Source organism: Periplaneta americana, chromosome 4 (genome assembly GCF_040183065.1).
Source record: "Periplaneta americana isolate PAMFEO1 chromosome 4, P.americana_PAMFEO1_priV1, whole genome shotgun sequence".
NCBI lineage: Eukaryota > Metazoa > Arthropoda > Insecta > Blattodea > Blattidae > Periplaneta > Periplaneta americana.
In genome coordinates, this window is record NC_091120.1 from 183,369,800 (window position 1) to 183,390,451 (window position 20,652).

Genomic DNA, 20,652 nt, shown 5'->3' on the forward strand with positions numbered 1-20,652 from the left:
TTCCAGCCTCCGTGACTTTTCGCTAATTCTCTTTCGATTGCAAATCCGAGAATAATCGATACTTGCGGTTTTATAACGGTAGAAAGCTGACCTGTCATTGGCTGAACAGTTGTAACCTGAGTCGTCATTGGCTGAAAGACCTGACCTTTAATGAGTAGGTGTACTTTAATGACATGCATTAAAGGTCTGCTACCAAGTGTATAATTACTACATTTCGGCATGGTCGAGCATAAAAATAATTAAGATGTTTAAAACAAGAAAAATAAATAAATTTAACTGTTTTATGCGGAAAAATAAATCGAAGTATGTAGGGAAATACAAAGACAATGGTCGTTTTTGCACAATTATATTAGTCAAAATGCTTATTCGCAGGACCGAACAAGATTTATTCTATAACAGGCCTGAGCGTAAGTAACTCGATTGAGTCACTGCATAAAACCCCTTAACTTTTCACTCCACCTTCTCCGACTGAGACAGTAATATTTTGGTGTGGTACGAACAGGCAAAAAAGGTCGGTGACGTATTGTATAAAGCGGGCATTATAGCTTTTACGAACTTTCGGCTCTCGCTGGTCGTCTAAAATCCACCACTGATGCACAGAGTCTTACTGTGTGTTTGCTTATAAGGAGGTATAGGCGAAATGGACATTGGCGGGAGTTTATGCGTACCTTTTACTTCCCCTGTTATGCCCAAGGCTGTTCTATATACAATATTTTAGGAGAAAAATTCGCTCCGGCGCCGGGGATCGAACCCGGGTCCTTGGTTCTACGTACCAAGCGCTCTGGCCACTGAGCTACGCCGAATTCAATCCGCAGCACCGGTTCGAACCTTCCTCCTTCGATGTTTCCCTTTGTGCTCTTTCTCCAAGTTAGGCATATCCAATGTCAACTGCCATTATACTAGGAGCGCACTCAGCTGAGTGACTTGTTTGCCGGGAATCCGCAGTTATTATGCACTGCTAGCTGAGAGAATATTATAGGCTAGACATATTAATTTGTCCTACAGAATTTATCTGTAATATTGACACAATATTTTTTTTGACAAAATATTACGGATAAATTCTGTAGGACAAATTAATATATCTATAATATTATGTTCTACATAGTTTACGAATTTTAGTACGTTTTAGTTCCATAATGAGGGAAGACAAGAAAGAGAAACCTAACTATTGAATCCACTGCTAAGAACTGTTTCTAAACATTTCAGAGCTAACCTTCGGTTTCTGTGCTAACTCCTCTTCACAACAGAACCGACAGATATATTCTCTATTCTCTTTCTTCCCTCATAATATTGTGAACTGTACGTCCGAAACTTCGGACTTTTCTTCACCTAACATGCAATTGCAGAAAACAATTGACACAGCAGAATTAATAATGAAATACATCCCCGCATTTCTTTGATCAAATCAGTCAGGTTGAACTATAAAACATCGGTGATATTCTCATCGCTAGAAATCTAAAACAGACGAAGGCAAGGACGACTTCGCTCAAGCATGACAATTGCCGATTAAAGCGACGTACTTGCAATTCACTACGTCCCAACATTATAGCTCGAGTTGCGGTTTTTTTAGTCTTTTCCGTATTTCATGCAAAACCCACATCCTAATTATAGTTTCGTGAAACGTGTCCATGCCAAACAGCTAGTATATATTTACACAGCGAAACGAGTGATATACCCCCACGAAAACCATAATGCTCAGGAACTTAAGTTTAATTATACTTGTACTCGCGTTGTACGGGGAAGTGAATGGTGACAGCAAAGGCAATCCCGAAGCATTTCTGGACATGGTGAGTCTACATACGTACTCTACTGCCAACAAGCTAATGTTACATTAAAAATTCAATATTAGTGAAATAATCTGATAAACTGACAACAGAGGGAAATCTCGATTGACAAACGCGATATTTTACTAAAAAATTCCAATTACCGGTACTAGGTTCTCAAGTGTAGATTCCAATATGACTTTATTTTCACGTAAAAGAGCAGCCATAGCAGATTGTACGAGCTATGCCAGCGGTCATCAGCACAGCCGCCGAGAAGGGGGAGGGGCAAAGGGAGCGAGTGCATATGGGCCCGTCAGATTAAGTGAGTCTTTTTATTATCATGAATAATTATTCGTAGATACAAACGGGTACTATAAAATTCTGTAAGAACATTTGTTACATAAATTTAACATATTAACTCAAGAATATTGTTGTAATTTGCATTAATTCTGCTAAATTTATTTAGCAGAATTAATGCAAATTACAACTTCATATGTAAATATTTGACATTTATATAATAGAATATCGGTTTCCCGCATTAACGTTCACCGACAAGACAATTGAGGGCCCCGGCATTTGTCTAAACTATGTTCCCGTCGCTTGTACTGAACACGTTCAATTATTTATTGGCTTGTCCTTTTTAACTACCAAACCCCCGCTGGCCCACCACAATATGCTAGAAGATTCTTCGAAACCTCACTCTCAGGATACGTTTCTTTTTCAGTACATTGTATGTTTCATGTCGAAATTTTCGTCTTTTCGTTGTCGTTTGTCTAATAAATTCTGTTCATTAGTGTTAACGGTTATAATTTAACTGCACAATGGACAAGTGCAGGCATAAGTCGGGAGCTGAGAAGCATAAGGAGAGACAGAAAAAATTGGAAGATATTCATATCGATGCTAGACTGGGTGAAAAATGTTATGAAGACATTAACAAAGAGTCCGAAATATTTAAAATCAATTCATGCCTCTAATTTAGGGCCAACCCCACTGAAACCTATGAATCTCCTAAATGGTCTGAGGGAATTTAAATTGGACAGTTTATTTCCAAATATTTGCATAGCCATTAGAATATTCTGTACAATTCCTGTGACAGTTGCTGATGCTGAAAGATCCTTCAGCAAAATGAAGGAAATAACAAATGTATTCAGATAAACAATGTGTCAAGAACGACTAAGTAACCGTGGCCTCCTTAGACTGGAGAGCGATCTTGCCAGGTCTTTAAATTTTGATTATATGATTGATGATTTTGCATCAATGAAGTGAAGGAGAATTGTTTGTTGATGTTGGACTGAAAGTTAAAATTACAGGTGTTTAAGAATAATGTTTTATGAATATAATGTATTGTGCTAATGAAGTTTTGCTAAAAGTTTTCAACGTAATAAAAGTGTATATTTTTAGGTTCGTATCTGTGTATGGGGTTATCTCTTATTTATTTTGCAAATAATTATTATGGTTAGAATAACTGGTAACTTATAATTGTTACTTTTTTCAACGGGGGTCCGAGTACAGTATTGCATAGGGGCCTAAAACTTCTATCGGCGTCCCTACTGCATTCGTAGGTGCTAGCGAGGTTGCTCTCTAACTCTTCCTGCTGCACGACGGGGCACATGGGACGGCTCCGCTTACCCTTTACCCATTTCAGCGAGTGCTGACGACCACTGGTCTAGGCGCTTCACAATACACCAGTTTTATTAATACTTTGACAGTGACATTCCAGTTAATAGTTCATATATTCCTGGACTATCATTCCAAGAGTCACAGTAATGGGCTTATTCCTTACGCAACCAAATACGACTATAATATTTTGTTTCCTCAACTCATTATAATCTCACATACTGAAATGCGGCTTGATCCTATAAGTTTCATATTCTTTGCTCCACGGATGCGGCGCAACGCAGTAGGTTACACGTAACAAGGGAAAAAGAGAAGCTTACAATTTTCAGCAGTTACAATAAATTAAGGCTGGTTCACAATAAGACGTCAAATTCTCAATTTTCAAAGATTTAGAGTTCAATTTTTGTTTCCGTCTAACCTTCAGTCCTATTAAAAACAAAATAATTATTAAGCACGCCAACACCAGCATTTGAATATCCATCATCCTGAATGAATTAAAAATAATTATAAGTGACATGTTTACATTAGATTAGATTAGATTTAACAGGGGTGTTCCTTCCGGCCCAAGCACTGCGACCTATAAGATCTATTGCGCATCCCCGTCTTTCATCCCTTTCAGTCCAAAAGTTTCAAGTTCTTGATGAACTGTATCAAACTTTGGACTGGGACCTTTGAGATCTCTTCAAGTTTTGGAAAGTGATTCCCAAAAAAGAGAGATCTTTGTTGCGCAAGCGCATTACAAACGCACAGCAGATGAGTTACTGACTCATCTCCTTGTGAACATCTTATACACAGTGGGTCAGTAATAAGTCCCATCCTGTATAAGTTTTTCTTCAGGGCACAGTGTCCTGTAAGAAATCCTGTTGCCCAAGAGAGCTGCTTTTTGCTAAGTCTCAGCAGCTCATTCGATTTTGTCCTTGCAAGACCTTTGATAAGGACCTTGCTGTGATTACAGCCCTTAATTGAGTTCCAGTAACTAATATGTCGTCTGTGAGCCCAATCCCTGATGACCTGCTTAATTGGTCTTGAAGATAGTCCCAACACAGGTTCTGGTCCTATAAATGGGGTCTCAGCTCCATCTTTAGCAGCCTCATCCGCCCTCTCGTTTCCGTGAATCCCTGCATGTCCTGGTACCCACCTCAGATGAACCGAGTTAGTGTTTGCCAGTGTCATGAGGGTATTCCGGCACTCCAGTACCAGTTTCGACTTGACCAAAGTGACATGTTTCAAACTGAACTTAACCAAGATACAAGCGGGCCAACACTGAGGGAGGATAACAAAGAACGTTAATCTGTTGTAGGAACATCCTGCCTAGCAGGTATGCAGCAGTAAGCTGCACAACTCCAACAACTCTTGTTTCTGATTGGCAAGGTTGCCCCTAACGTTTAAACTTAAAGTTGGGAAACGATCGTCTGTATAAACAACAGAGTATAAACACGTTTATAAACTGTCTTCAAGGAATACGATCTCTCAGACAAGTACTCTGACGTTGCAGTCGGGGATGATAGTGTACAACGGCTATCCCATGGAGACGCACATTGTGGTAACTGAGGACGGCTATGCCCTGACTGTACACCGCATTACTCACGGCCGCGGTAAGAGGAATTCCACGGACTGCGACAAAGGAGTCGTGTTACTGCAACACGGAACTTTGGGCAGTTCCATCATCTGGGTGTTCAGCGGAAAGGACAACGCACTCGGTGAGATATTTCATTTTATTTAGACATACGAACCATATGCCATTAGGAAAGTACAGGATAACACAGAGGGTTTGGAATTGAACGGGTTACATCAGCTTCTTGTCTATGCGGATGACGTGAATATGTTAGGAGAAAATCCACAAACGATTAGGGAAAACGCGGAAATTCTACTTGAAGCAAGTAAAGAGATAGGGTTGGAAGTAAATCCCGAAAAGACTAAGTATAAGATTATGTCTCGTGATCAGGATATTGCACGAAATGGAACTATAAAAGTTGGAGATTTATACTTCGAAGAGGTGGAAAAATTCAAATATCTTGGAGCAACAGTAGCAAATATAAATGACACTCGGGAGGAAATTAAACACAGAATAAATATGGGAAATGCCTGTTATTATTCGGATGAGAAGCTTTTGTCATCTAGTCTGCTGTCCAAAAATCTGAAAGTTAGAATTTATAAAACAGTTATATTACCGGTTGTTCTGTATGGTTGTAAAACTTGGACTCTCACTTTGAGAGAGGAACAAAGATTCAGGGTTTTTGAGAATAAGTTTCTTAGGAAAATATTTGGGGCTAAAAGGGATGTAGTTACAGGAAAATGGAGAAAGTTACACAACGCAGAGCTGCACGAATTGTATCCTTTACCTGACATAATTAGGGATATTAAATCCAGACGTTTGAGATGGGCAGGGCATGTAGCACGTATGGGCGAATCCAGAAATCCATATAGAGTGTTAGTTGGGAGGCCAGAGGGTAAAAGACCTTTGGGGAGGCCGAGACATAGATGGGAAGATAATATTAAAATGGATTTGAGGGAGGTGGGTTATGATGATAAAGACTGGATTAATCTTGCTCAGTATAGGGACCAATGGCGGGCTTATGTGAGGGCGGCAATGAACCTCCGGGTTCCTTAAAAGCCAGTAAGTAAGTAAGTAAGTATACGAAGGAAACCTTCTAATTATACGTACCATGTAGTGATTTAAAATAGTGTAAAGATTAAGGAACCCTTCATGTGACGGCATGGAAAAAAATCATAAATAAGCAACTATATTAAACTATACAAACACGAAACGTTGCAGCCACAATTTGATGCAATTTTTGAAGAGTTGAAATTGATCACTTAGTAATATTTTAAGATGCATAACATAACTTTCACGTTCATAGTTCTTTCTTTACTCCTATTTTACAGGGCGAACCGTGAATAATGTCATTAATTCCTGGGGGGGTTGTCCTTTGAGATATTTTTTAAAAAGTTGAATTCAATTTTGCTCGTTTTTCCTTCTTTTTCGAGATAAAAACTGCTTTATTTGATACATTTCATAGAGTGTTTTTTTGGAAAACTGTTGATTGAATTCCCAATATGCTCAGTTAATTTAAGAGAGCAATGTATTATTACAAAAGGACTTTTGTTTTTCCCTTTAAATGTGCAGCAATTTGATCAGAACAAATGTAATTTTCGTTCTGCAAACTAATTTTACAATGTTATTATATAGGGAATTCAATCAATGGCTTTCCCAAAACACGCTATGAAATGTATGATATAAAAACAATTTTTATCTCGAAAAGGAAGAAAAAACGATCAAAATTATATAAAAAAATTTTGTTTAAAATATCTCAAAGACTACTCCTTTGAAATTAATGATATTAGTTAAGGTAGGGGAGAAGTGAGTACAGTAAGACAGGGAGAACAGTGAGACATTTTTTAGTAGATGATAAATTTTGATGTTGAAATGTCGGTAACAGTGGAGTTGTATGTTGCATGAGTAAAGTAACAGTATTGTCATACTCGATTTGATTCTAGTTATAAAGTTGAGTGATGAAAAAATAATTCGTTATTTTTCACTCTAGAAGTAAAATTTTGGCTTGTGTTTAATGAAAGTTATATCGGATATACAAATGAGATATAAATAAGAATGTTTTGTTACCTAATACTATGGTATTTGAGATTATGTTTGGTAAGATTTCGTCTTTCTTGTTTTAATTTTGAAGTGACGGCGTCATTTTTAAATGAACTATGCGTAAAGGGAACAGTGAGACATGCCATTGAAGGTTACACTGAGACGTCTCACTGTTCCTATGTACCAATAATTTGCAAAAACAAACTGTAATTATATTACATTTACCAGTAACTAACATTAAAAATGAACATACTAGTAACCAATTTAGGAACTGTAGCTTAAAATAACGGATACATAACATTTTAATGGTTTCATAAATAAAAAATTATTCACAAAATTTAAGAAAATGTTAAAAAATAATAAAGAATTACATTAAATTCTTATAATTATAAGCTTTGTTGTCACCAAAAATTGATTTCATTTTTTCGCAAAAGTTTGAAATGCTATGGAAAATTCACTTTTCCAAATGTTCCAGATGTTTCAATGGTTTCGAAGTCAGACATTAAAATGATTCTAAATAAGCCTGCAGAACATGTCAAGATAAAGAGACAGCAAGTTTTCGTTTTCTTTTGAAATAAATGTGAATCGTTTCAATGTCCGTTAATAGACACTGTGGTGTCTCACTGTACCCCCCTGAATGGGAACAGTGAGACATTTGCAATTTTTTTGACAAACACGTATTGTATATTATGTCCTTTATCTGTTAACATTTTTGTTTATGTATTATTATACTCCATGTTTTAATGTCTATTTCTATTGCACTTGATTTTAAAAATACTTGAATTATCACTTGCATACATATGTCTTAATATTTTGTGTCTCACTGTACCCACTACTCCCCTACACTCTTTGTACAATATAAAAAACAATGTGATTGCATACATATAAAGCAAACTATTATGCGATCTTCCGTTTTGAACTAGTAATTCTTAACAAGTAGAGATGGAGCAATTCTTTCATAAACAAGATATTAGTAACCTATAACCATGACACGAGTTTGAATACATGTTGTCAGGGGAAGGAGTGAGCGTACAGTCTCGTTTCATTAACAGTGCTGAAGTGTCTTCTTAAGTTTGTTTTATATCAACGTTTTTACGAACAAAAGAAGCTATATTATTACCTAGCAACTAGCGATCTGTGTTTTGAGATTTCCAAACTGTGATAGAGTAACATTAGTTTAATTTCGATCCAACCATGAGAATGACGTTGGGAAGGTTCCAAGTTACAAATCGAGAAGGTTATGGTACCATAGAAGTGGGTAAAGTCAATCTGTGGGTGTAAAATCGAACATTTGCGATTTTTATTGAAAATTATATATTTTCTCAGTTACTTGTTAAAATTTTGTTATGCTGACTTCATTGCCTTACATTGAAAATGTAAGCGAGAGGAACAACAAAAAGCCTGCGAATGCCAACAATGGGAACAATGTGTAATTACCGTTGAAGTGAAAATTGTTATTTTCAACTTTTTCTCTTAAATGAAAACAAAGTCTTACAAACTCTAAATTATAGTCAGCAGTGAAAGGAGACAGGAAGTATACGTAAGTACTTATCGTTGAGATTGTACCCTGAAATAATAGATTTGCAGTTCGTAAATGTTAGTATTGAAACTTATTATTTTAAGAAAACTTGTACCTTTCTAGGGTTAAGTCGATCATGCCATCGACAAACTCGAAACAGATAGGACCAGCAGGAAGAATAAATTGTTCACCCAAATACCTCCAACTAACACTTATAAACAGAAAAGTGCCATAGTATTGCTTATATTGTTGGGATAGTGGGGAAAGAGGAAGACGAAATTATGGTGAATTTCTTGCGTAAGAGAAGCACTGCCAAAGGAATATATTTTGTACACCCCTCTGTACCTATGGGAACAACGTAGTTTCTAAAGTGACATGAGGAGGGGAAGATTTGAAATGACATCTGATATAAACCTAAGCAATGTTGAATTGCATTTTAGATTATACTGTAATTGAAGGGTGGTATTTCAATGTAAATTTTGAATTCTTAAATCTTTGTTTGTTGGTATGTGAAGTATTAAAATGTGTTTTTATGTTTTATAAGTTGGCAATCATAGTCACGAATGTACAGTGGAGACCTATAGACCTAATTGTATCGAATAGTATGATCACAGTAACAAAAGATACACTACATAATGCTATAGGCATATACTGAAGATTATTATTGTTTTTTACACCCCTTACAACAAATAAAATATATGTAATACACTTAATTTGTTTTTTAAAAACATAAACAGTGATCGACTTTACTCCGCAATAATTTAAAATCGATCTTAAACTAAAAATGTAATGGTGATCGACTTTACCCTATTGAAGCACGTAACTTCGATCACAAGTCAAATATAAAAAAGTTTTTTTTTTTTTAGATTGTAATTCAATTCTTGTAACGTGTCTTCATAACTGAAGGAATGACGACAAAATGCTATTTTCTGAGGAACTTCGCTCTATTGTATAAACTCAATAACATTTAAAAATTGCAAAATTTTGATCGACTTTACCCTCTTCTACGGTACTGCACCTCAGAGGAAATATGATTGTTAATAATGTCGTTTCAACCATGAGAATGATGTTGGAAAGGCTCCGAATTATAAGTCCATAAGGTTATGATATCGCAGGTCTGAAAAAATAGTAGCTGTTCACAATGTCGTGTCAACCGTGACAATGACGTTGGGAAGACTCCGAAATATTAGTCCATAAGGTTATCTTATCGCACGTCTGAAAAAATTGTAACTGTTCACAATGTCGTTTCAACCATGAGAACGACGTTGGGAAGGCTCCGAATTACAAGTCGACAAGGTTATGGCACCGCGCGTGTGAAGAGTTAGTGGGATTTAAAGTGACGCATCAGCTACTATGGCTATTTGCGCCCTTATCTGTAATTCTTAACAAAACCACGTATAAAGAAATTCGATCTCTTAACAATGTCCTTTTAACCATGATTCTGTCGTTGGCATGGCTCCGAATTGTAAGTCGAAATGTCTGAAGAAATTAGAGCGTTAACATGACGTAGAAGCCACCGACGTAGTTCAGACGACTGAGGCGCTTGCCTAGTTTTCCAGAGTTACGCTCGGGTGTGGGTTACATTCTCGCTTGGTCTGATTACCATGTTGAATTTTTTCCGAGGTTTTCCCCAACCATAAAGCAAATGTCAAGTGATCTATGGCGAATCTTCGGCCTCATATCGCTATTACCAATCTCATCGACGTTAAATAACCTAGTATTTGATACAGTGCTGTCAAAATAACCAACTAAAAACAAACATACACTGCTGGCCATAAGCGTGTTCTCAAAACTTGGACCTTCACATTTTCTGTATACGTGCAGAGTATCGAAGAATCAGTGGTGGGCTTTAGATTCATTTTTATGAACAACAAGAATATTAACATAAAATTAGTAACCCTATGCTCTAATAGTACATTATGCAACGAGCCTATAATGATAGTAATTAAGAAGCGAGTATGGATGTTTATGAAACTAGCGCAAGCGAGTTTCATAATTTTCATACGAGCTTCTTAATTACCATTATAGGCGAGTTTCATACGACTTTTTATGCTCGACCATATTTCTAACTTGAAATTATTCAAGTGTATACATTTTATTTGTAACTGACAAGATCGGAAGTGATCTTGTTCTAGGTCTTGAATTGTGAGATGTGCGCAGACGCGAAAGTATTGATTTTTTTCCGAGGAACAATAATGTCATTGACCTTGTGTAATCCCGTTAAACTTGGTATAACCTTGATTACTGAATTCGACATTGAAAAACGAGATGACAAATTGAATTTATTTGAATATTATTTACAATTAACGCTAATTATTATAGTAACAGAACATAACCTTCTGCGACAGTATTGGATTTCCAGCCTCCGTGACTTTTCGCTAATTCTCTTTCGATTGCATATCCGAGAATAATCGATACTTGCTGTTTTATAACGGTACAAAGCTGACTTGTCATTGGCTGAACACCTGTAAGCTGAGTTGTCATTGGCTGAAAAAACCTGTACTTTAATGAGTAGGTATACTTTAATGACATGCATTAAAGGACTGCTACCAGGTGTACAATTACTACATTTCGGCATGGTCGAACATAAATACGCATTACGTGCATTGCTAGTCGTCAAGTAATTTTGAGAAGTATAATTTATTTGACGTAAATATGAACGTTATTCACATTTCTACTCATTCAATATTCAATTTATGAGTATTTCATTAATAAATATTTGAATTCCTTTATTTTAAGTGGGGATACCGGATGGTATTTCGAGCAAGAAACAGTCATGCACTTGATGTATATTTTAGCGTTGAGTTTCAAGAAGGAAACATGTGTTCACGTATTTTATTATAATCAGACAATTAGGTTGGTGGAAACTCCGCTACGTACTGTACGTTACGATATGACATATACCGGTTTTCCTACGCTGACGTGTTTTGATAACACTGTGTAACAATGATTTTGTTTAAGTTAATATTTTTGCTGTTTCTAATTCAGTATGTTTCAAAATACAAGAAAACATCAATTTCTCATGTGAGAAATTGTTTTTAGAGATATGATATCGATTTTTCTTAATTCAAGAAAATGTCTTTCTTTTGTACAATATAAGTGGGTTCACAATAACAGATTTTTTGTATATTAAGGCAGAAAACATATACATGGGCTGAGCAAATGTGCAAAAGTTATAAAAGTACATTGAAACACTTATACGTCATCAAAACGCATACAAAGAGTGTCTAAAAAAATATTTTTGTGCGAGATCGTGCGTATTTGCTTGTTTTCAACACAGAACTAATACGCGGTAAGTGTGAAATACCACATTCAGTATTCCCAACGTAACACACATAACAATTTCCCTATTCTTACCGCTTAAGCGTCATATTCATTTTACTGCTTTAGGCTTTTAACATATTATTTTTAGAGACGTTTAACATAGTAATAATTATAAATTGGAAATTTACCACTGCAATTTCACCTAAATTGCAATGTTAATTATTGTTTTTAAATATTTGCAAAAATTAAGTAAAGTCTACTACTCCACGAAACTTATTGCATTCCTGATACAAGTAACATTAAGGAAGCCGTGAAAAAATCAACGAGATTCCAGATGCGGATGTTATTACTGCAATATGTTATATAAATAATATTGTTAAAATATTAAAATGAAAAATAAATCATTACATTACCTTACCGTTTGTTTTAAGTTCGCATTTATAGACTGGGGGGAAAAAAAGACAGACGTATATCACGGCCTGCTGGAATATAGTAAACACAGAAAACATTTTATAACAACAATGCTGAAGAAAGATATTTTGGTTTTCCGAAGTTGCCATCATTACACAGAAACCAACATGGAGATTTCATTGCAACTAATTAGAAATTCGTCTTTCAGGTATGTAATAAACTATCTTCGCACAAAATAATGTACGATACACGAGCGGTATGTTTGTTTTCATGTTCTCGGAAATTATAAAAGCTCAACTACGTTTCGCTTTTTCAATCTTTTCCTCGAACATGAAAACGTCAACATACCGCTCTTGTAACGTATATTACCATTGTGCGAGATCGTGCGTATTTGTTTGGTTTCCGCACAAAACCAATCCGGGGAAAGTCTAAAATTCCACATTCAGTATTCCCAACCTAACACACATAACAATTTCCCTCTTCTTACCGCTTAAGTGACATATTGATTTTACTGCTTGAGGTTTTTAACATATTATTTTTAGAGACGTTCAATATAGTAATAATTATAATTTGGAAACTCACCACTGCAATTTCACCTAAATTGCACTGTTAATTATTGTTTTTAAATATTTGGAAAAATTAAGTAAACTCTACAACTCCACTAAAGTTACTGGATTCGTGATGCAAGTAACATTAAGGAAGCCGTGAAAAAAGCAATAAGATTCCAGACTCATCATAGACTGGGGAAAAAAAAGACAGACGTATATCACGGCCTGCTGGAGTATAGTAAACACATAAAACATTTTAAAGCAACAATGTTGAAGATAGATATTTTTGTTTTGCAAATTTGCCGTCATTGAACAGAAACCAAGATGGAGATTTCATTACAACTAATTAGAAATTCCTCTTTCATGTATGTAATAAACGATCTTCGTACAAAATAATATACGATACACGAGCGGTATGTTTTCTTTCAATTCTCGGAAATTAAAAAAAAGCTCAACTACGTTTCGCTTTTCCAAACTTTTCCTCGAACATGAAAACTTCAACATACCGCTCTTGTAACGCATATTACTATTTTTCCTACTTTTGCTCTTGTAGCTGACATCAGAATCTGATCATTCCCCAGATGTAGTCGCCAAGCATCCGCTCATTATACTGTACTTGGTAGTCTATTTATTTTCTAACAATTGCAGGTCTTGATGGAATCTTTCGCCCTGTTCCTCTGAGTATGCACTGAAAACATCTAGATGCGAGTGAAGGTGATGCAACTTGAGTAACAGTCTGCAACCCATTGCATTGCACGTCTTCAGAAGACCCTGCACTATCTCTCTGCTTACTCAGGAAACTATTCACTATATCACGGAAGCACGTCCAGGCTCCCCTTTGTACAGGTAGATGTTTTATGATGAATTCATAAACTTGAAGTAATTTCTTCACCTGGGGACCCACAAAAATCCCACCCTTGACCTTCACCTCTGAGAGTTTGGGGAAGACAGTCTACAGATATTTGAAGAATGTGAGTTTGTATCTAATGCTTTTACAAATTGCTTGATGAGGCCAAGCTTAATGTGGAGTGGAGGCATTAGAATCTTTTTTCCTTACACAGAGTGTTCCCACTTTATGGTTTTATCATCAACCACAAATTCCGTCCTCAATGACCATTCACCGTTCTGAAAATGCCTGGCTATATCCTTGCTAGCCTATAGGCAGTGAAAACATGGATTTTTGTTTGACTATAATTATATACTTTCTGTGCCACCTTTGCTTATCTTAAAAGTTAATAATTTACATTAACGTTTTCGATACATTTGTATCATCTTCAGATGTAGACTGTTAAATGAACATTTATGATGAAAACCTTGCCTTATGGTATGGAATTTATTATGATTTTCGGATCATGCTAAAATGAATTGCTCTAACTTAACCTAATTTGGTCAATAATACACATGTTACATTAAGTTAAAATCATCTGCAGTCCATATAGTACAATATAAAAGATTTAAAATTATTTAAAAGTGATATAAAACTTAGGAGAAAATACACAAACGATTAGGGAAAACACGGAAATTTTACTTGAAGCAAGTAAAGCGATCGGTTTGGAAGTAAATCCCGACAAGACAAAGTATATGATTATGTCTCGTGACCAGAATATTGTACGAAATGGAAATATAAAAATTGGAGATTTATACTTCGAAGAGGTGGAAAAATTCAAATATCTTGGAGCAACAGTAACAAATATAAATGACACTCGGGAGGAAATTAAACGCAGAATAAATATGGGAAATGCGTGTTATTATTCGGTTGAGAAGCTCTTATCATCCAGTCTGCTCTCCAAAAATCTGAAAGTTAGAATTTATAAAACAGTTATATTACCGGTTGTTCTGTATGGTTGTGAAACTTGGACTCTCACTCTGAGAGAGGAACATAGGTTAAGGGTGTTTGAGAATAAGGTGCTTAGGAAAATATTTGGGGCTAAGAGGGATGAAGTTACAGGAGAATGGAGAAAGTTACACAACACAGAACTGCACGCATTGTATTCTTCACCTGACATAATTAGGAACTTAAAATCCAGACGTTTGAGATGAGCAGGGCATGTAGCACGTATGGGCGAATCCAGAAATGCATATAGAGTGTTAGTTGGGAGACCGGAGGGAAAAAGACCTTTAGAGAGGCCGAGACGTAGATGGGAGGATAATATTAAAATGGATTTGAGGGAGGTGGGGTATGATGATAGAGACTGGATTAATCTTGCACAGGATAGGGACCGATGGCGGGCTTATGTGAGGGCGGCAATGAACCTTCGGGTTCCTTAAAAGCCATTTGTAAGTAAGTAAGTAAGTATAAAACTATAAATATAATCAAAGGAATATATAACGTTATAGGACACTTTAAAACACTGTAAGCACTTGTTGGCTGTGTTTGCCAGTTTTTAACATCGTTAGATGGGGCTGCTTCTGTTGATCTTCATTTTAACAACGAACTAAAACGGAGTACTGTTTATATCACTAACATGTCTATAGCAATTCATTTTAGAATGATCCGAAAATCATAATAAGTTTCATACCATAAGGCAAGGTTTTCATCATAAATGTTCATTTAACACTCTACATCTGAAGATGATACAAATGTATCGAAAACGTTAATGTAAATTATTAACTTTTAATATAAACAAAGATGGCACAGCAAATAAATAATTCATCATCATCATCATCATCCTTCACGAATTAGGCCTCTGTAGACCTGTTTCGGCCCCATCTAGCAGTCTTCTTAAAGGTCTTCCTGGTCGACGATGTCCTCTAGGTTTATACTGCATCATAATTTTTGGGATTCTTGAATTTTCCATTCTTCTTACATGATCTAGCCAATTGAATTTGTATCTGCTGATTTTTTCTTCTACTGACTCTACTTCTAATTGTTCTAAAATTTCTTCATTCCTTTTTCGGTCTAAAAGAGTATATCCTGCTGTCCTCCTCAAAAATTTCATTTCCGTTGCTTTGATTCTGTTCATATCTTTTTTCTTTAATGACCAAATCTCGCTTCCGTATAAAAGGGTGGGTAATGCTTGTGTATTATATATTTTTATTCTTGTACATTTTTGTACTAATTTAGCTTTTAATGCATTGTCCTTCTGAGCTCCCTCATTATAGCACTGTCTAAGGTGTGAAATCATACAGTAGTTCATAGTCAAGGACATGAAATAGCATACAATGTATGGAAATGCAAGATATTTCACAACCCAGATAATTGAAATTTTGCACTTGTTCGAGGCATTGGTTATTGTGTATTATCTTACTTCTGACTGGGTCTTGTCCTAAAAATGCCATTACTTTTGATTTTTGTGCTGAAATTTCCATCCCAAAATCTTTAATATTTTATTTAATGTATACAATCCTCTTTGTAAATTATCCTCTGTATTGGAAATTATGACTTTATCATCGGCATAGAGTAAGGTATTTAATGTTAGAGCACTGGTTATTTTGATTCCTGATGTGTAGATTTGGTTCCATTTTAAAATAATTTCACTTATATAAATATTAAATAAAGTTGGTGATAGTGGACAACCTTGTCGAACTCCATTATTAACTAATTTTCTTTCGGATATACAGTTATTTATTTTGACACTTATTTTGCTGTCTGTGTAGATTTCTATTATATTTTGCAATAGCAAATTTGGAATATTTTTTTCTTGTAATATGTCGAATAAAAGGTCTCTTCGGACTTTATCAAAAGCCTTCACAAAATCAATAAAAGCTATATAGGTTTCCAAATTAAATTCTCTTCTTTTTTCTAACAATAGTTTCATACTAAATAATGGATCTACACATGATCTTCCTTTTCTAAAGCCATTTTGACACTCCAAAAGGAAAGTTTCAGCATGTTTTTTTAATTATAGTCAAATATTAATAGCTTATCGGCATACCACAATATGAAATGGATTTTTGTGTATCCACTTTGTTGTCCCATCAAAAACGCAATCACTTTGAAGTCACTAATTATATTCCACTGTTGTTCTGCACATTGGAGTAATCTTCTTTAAGATGGGCGCGGAATGAGCAATTGGAATTGAGTGACATTTGATGCCATTGCGGAGGAGGACAGACTACTGCCGTCATGGAGGAGAAGAAATCGGAAGCTCCTCGTGTGTAGTAGGCCTGAATGATAATGCAGGTCCGGATATTCGAACACATTGATTTTCGTACCTCTTCTGTGATGGGATAAGATAACACAGAAATAGCCGGTATGCAGGAGATCTGTTGGTTCACACCAGATTCGAGGTATACGAAACTTCATTATTCTGCTCTCCTGTCTATACCAGACCTCGAGAGTGGATCTGCAACTCCTACACACAACATGTGCTGCCCATTTTTTGTCTCAGTCACCCATAGTTAGAGCCCGGACGAGAAGTTATGGCACCGGCGCGAGGGACGCATTTTAGTTCGTTTGCTTGGACTCGCCCTCTCACTGAACTGGAGGGGTGTTGGGTTAGTTGGTTGCTAGCATTCCGAGTGTTCAGATCGTTCTGCTACTACCGCTATTGCTAATACTGAAAACATTGTCCTTCTGAGCGCCCTCATTATGGCATTGTCTAAGGTGTGAAATCATAGAGTAGTTCATAGTCAAGGACATGAAATAGCATACAATGTATGGAAATTCATGTCAGAAGAGGCTGTAAATGGAATACCAATTCCATTGAAAAGCGTGTGTGCAAGCGTACTGGATGCCACTGGTATTTCAAAGCGAACCTTGGCAAGAATCAGGAAAGAAGGGGAAAATATTGATGCAGGAACAGCAGATTCTTTCTCCAGTCCGGAAAAATCACAGCCGAAGAAGAAGATTGTTGCAGTTGTAGACAGTTTTGATAAGGAAGTCATAAGAAGACTCGTCTATAATTTCTACGCTACACATAAGTAGAGGCCGACTCTGCAATCGCTTCTTCCAAAAATGGATATCAGTGTATGATTATGTGAAGAAAGTAGAGAACAATTACATCGAAATTGAGCACGTGATGGACAGTATTTTTGAGAACATTTCCATAGACTTAGGGACATCTGATTCCATCACAGATCAGTCGTCTGATTCGGACGGAGAATAAGAATATAAAGATGGAATAGCGGGTGTAATTCCATTATGTACCTTCGGACTCTTGAGTAGGAAATTGGTGATACTAAGGTAAGACGAATGTTTTTGGAAAGAGATGAGACGGATATGCCTGCCGCTCTGAGCTTAAGAACCGTAACCCAAACAACCCCCACTTCTCTACCCTGCTGGCCGGAAATTTAAAACTTCGCTCATGTTGTTGCCATAACATCTCGTCTCAGCTCTACGCCAAAATATGACTTGTAGGCTGAGCGGAAGTAGCTGGCATACTTTATTCTGTGCTTCACCACTCCAGAGGTCAGGAAGACTCCCACCTAACAAAACCATCTGGATCATGCTTACAATCACCGGAGACAACTTCACTAATCAACGTTGTCTGTGAATTAGATTAACACTATAAATCTAAGTTAAATATCACATAAAATACAGAAGACGTGCTAAGCAAATCTATACTAATAATAAATCTGTAGCCGAAATTTTTCTGGTAATTTTCGATTTTCCAAAAATAATTGGTCCTAACATATATAATTAACCATCCTGAAACCGAAAATCGCTTTTTTTTTTATTTTTGTTTGTATGTCTGTCTGTATGTTTGTTACCTTTTCACGCGATAATGGCTGAACGGATTTATATGAAAATTGGAATATAAATTAAGTTCGTTGTAACTTAAATTTTAGGCCATATGGCATTCAAAATATATTATTTAAAAGGGGGGTTATAAGGGGGCCTGAATTAAATAAATCGAAATATCTCGCTTATTATTGATTTTTGTGAAAAATATTACATAACAAACGTTTCTTTGAATATAATTTTCGATAAGTTTTATTCCTTGAAAAATTTTGATAGGACTGATATTTAATGAGATAAATGAGTTTTAAAATTAAAATAACTGCCATCTAAGGCCGTGTAATGAATTAAAAAACAAATGACTTCGTCTGTAAGGGGCCTTGGACAGCAACAATCGAAAGCTATGAAAGATAGCCTACAGAGAATGTTTCTGTGTTTTATGAAGTAATAGCGGAAGCTAAATTAACCGATTTGTATAATTAATTATTATTTCACCATTGGAAAGTGTAGTTTCTGTAGATGGACATAATGCTATAATGTTGTTACAGTAACTTATAATATAATATAATATAATATGTAATATTATATTATATAATTTAAGTTATTTGAAGTATTCACAACCATAGTGGGCCAAGCGCCATTTAACGAATTTAAATTAAGTAACATATTAAACGATTTATCCTTCTATCAAACACGAATGTTCCCTGGATCAAAAGTCCTATTTTAATTATGTAATTACTTTATATTTATTTCTAACGGGTGCAGCGGAGCACACGGGTACGGCTAGTATAACATAAAATATTAAATTACATAATTGACCACTAGAACAGAGAAACGATTACAAGAAGGTAAGAGTACCCAATCTATCTTATTTGTGATCTAATTTAGCCAATACAAGCATAAAATTTACTTAAACAGACAAAAAGTTGGTTTTTGTTACACAGTGTAATTAAAAGGAACAAGTCAGTACAATTACGTGATTGTGTATTGTCACTATGACGTAATTTCACCAGCAGGTGAGGTTTAACCTCGCTTGTACGGTCCTTAGACAAAATTCTAAAAGACTTTTCAGAATAATATTTTCACATTAATGGCAGTAATAGGAATATTATGATTTCTTATTACCTATTTATATGAGGAGATATTTAGAATTAATATAAATAAAAAATAAATTATTTTATAATATTTCTTTTTTTATTTTTTTCTCTTTTTTTTTTTTAATACGAATAAATGTAATGTCTTCATTAAAACAGGCGATAATGTTTCCAATTGGACCCCGCAACTCGTAAGGCCAGCCCTGCTGACACACAACATATATGTAGGGAAGACTGTTGTACTTGAGCATAGTGTACCTCGGATCATTTCTTTGTTTCTGATTTTTGCTGCTACATAGACGACTCAAACTTAAGTAGATTGTAGTGAAAGCCGCTAGGTAGCTCTGGTCATAGTTCCGGTTTGATTTATTACAAAGTGTGAGTTCTGTGGACGAAACAATTTTTTATTACAAAAAGTAAATATTTTTTTAACTGTTTTCTAACACGAAACCAATTTGTATTTGTAACTATCAATCAACTACTGTGTGTTTCCTTTCATCTCGTGAGTAAATACTTACGTTAATTTTCATGATTTATTCTCATCTCTAGCTTAGGCAGCCAGGTTTGTTTCAACGTGCACTCTCCTGTACCTTGGATCACAAAATATCTTGTACCAAGGAACACGATGCTTTTGGTTTTTGTTTTTCTTTTATTTTAAGATCATGTCACGAAGTAACTCTGGAGTTAAGAGGATCCCAATTGATCCGGATGCCTTGAAGAAAGCTGTTGAAGCTGTTATGGTTCCTCCAGGAAGTAAACCTCGATCAGAGAAGCCTGCAAATGATGGCTAAAACATTCTTTTTTAATTATTGTGAGTTTTTACAGTTATATTTTCACCTACATTCCCAGAGTTCCAATGTTTCAAGGTACAAGATGATGGTATGATCCAAGGTACACGAATCTGCTGTATCATGAAACACTTTACATACCCCTTCATTTTATTAATTCACTCTTAATAATTCTGTAAACTTGAAAATACCTGTAGGATGTTGTAAAGGAATCTTCAATAATTATTAATTCAACCACTTTTTCATTTTTAAAATTTTATTTTCCAAAATTTAAAATAAAATAAAATGTGGAAAGTGATTCAACGTACAAAAATCTCCCCTATTAGTTCACCCTAAGTACGACAATTGTGTTCACATCACACATGATATTTGACATAATCACGATATTTGTGTCACTTCACTTTGGCATGGCTTGGCTTTTCGAGGGCTGAAC

The 20,652-nt window shown here is 35.6% G+C and overlaps 1 protein-coding gene across 1 annotated transcript in view; it reads left to right on the plus strand.

Annotated features, from left to right (window-relative positions):
* Positions 1-1,557: 1,557 nt before the first annotated feature.
* Positions 1,558-20,652, plus strand: part of LOC138698513 (lipase member K-like) — a 54,446-nt gene continuing 35,351 nt past the window's right edge. Inside the window, exons 1-2 of the mRNA XM_069824496.1 lie at positions 1,558-1,787; positions 4,876-5,080. Coding sequence (XP_069680597.1) covers positions 1,692-1,787; positions 4,876-5,080 — 301 coding nt within the window. The 5' untranslated portion in view covers positions 1,558-1,691. The remainder of the gene's footprint in view (positions 1,788-4,875; positions 5,081-20,652) is intronic.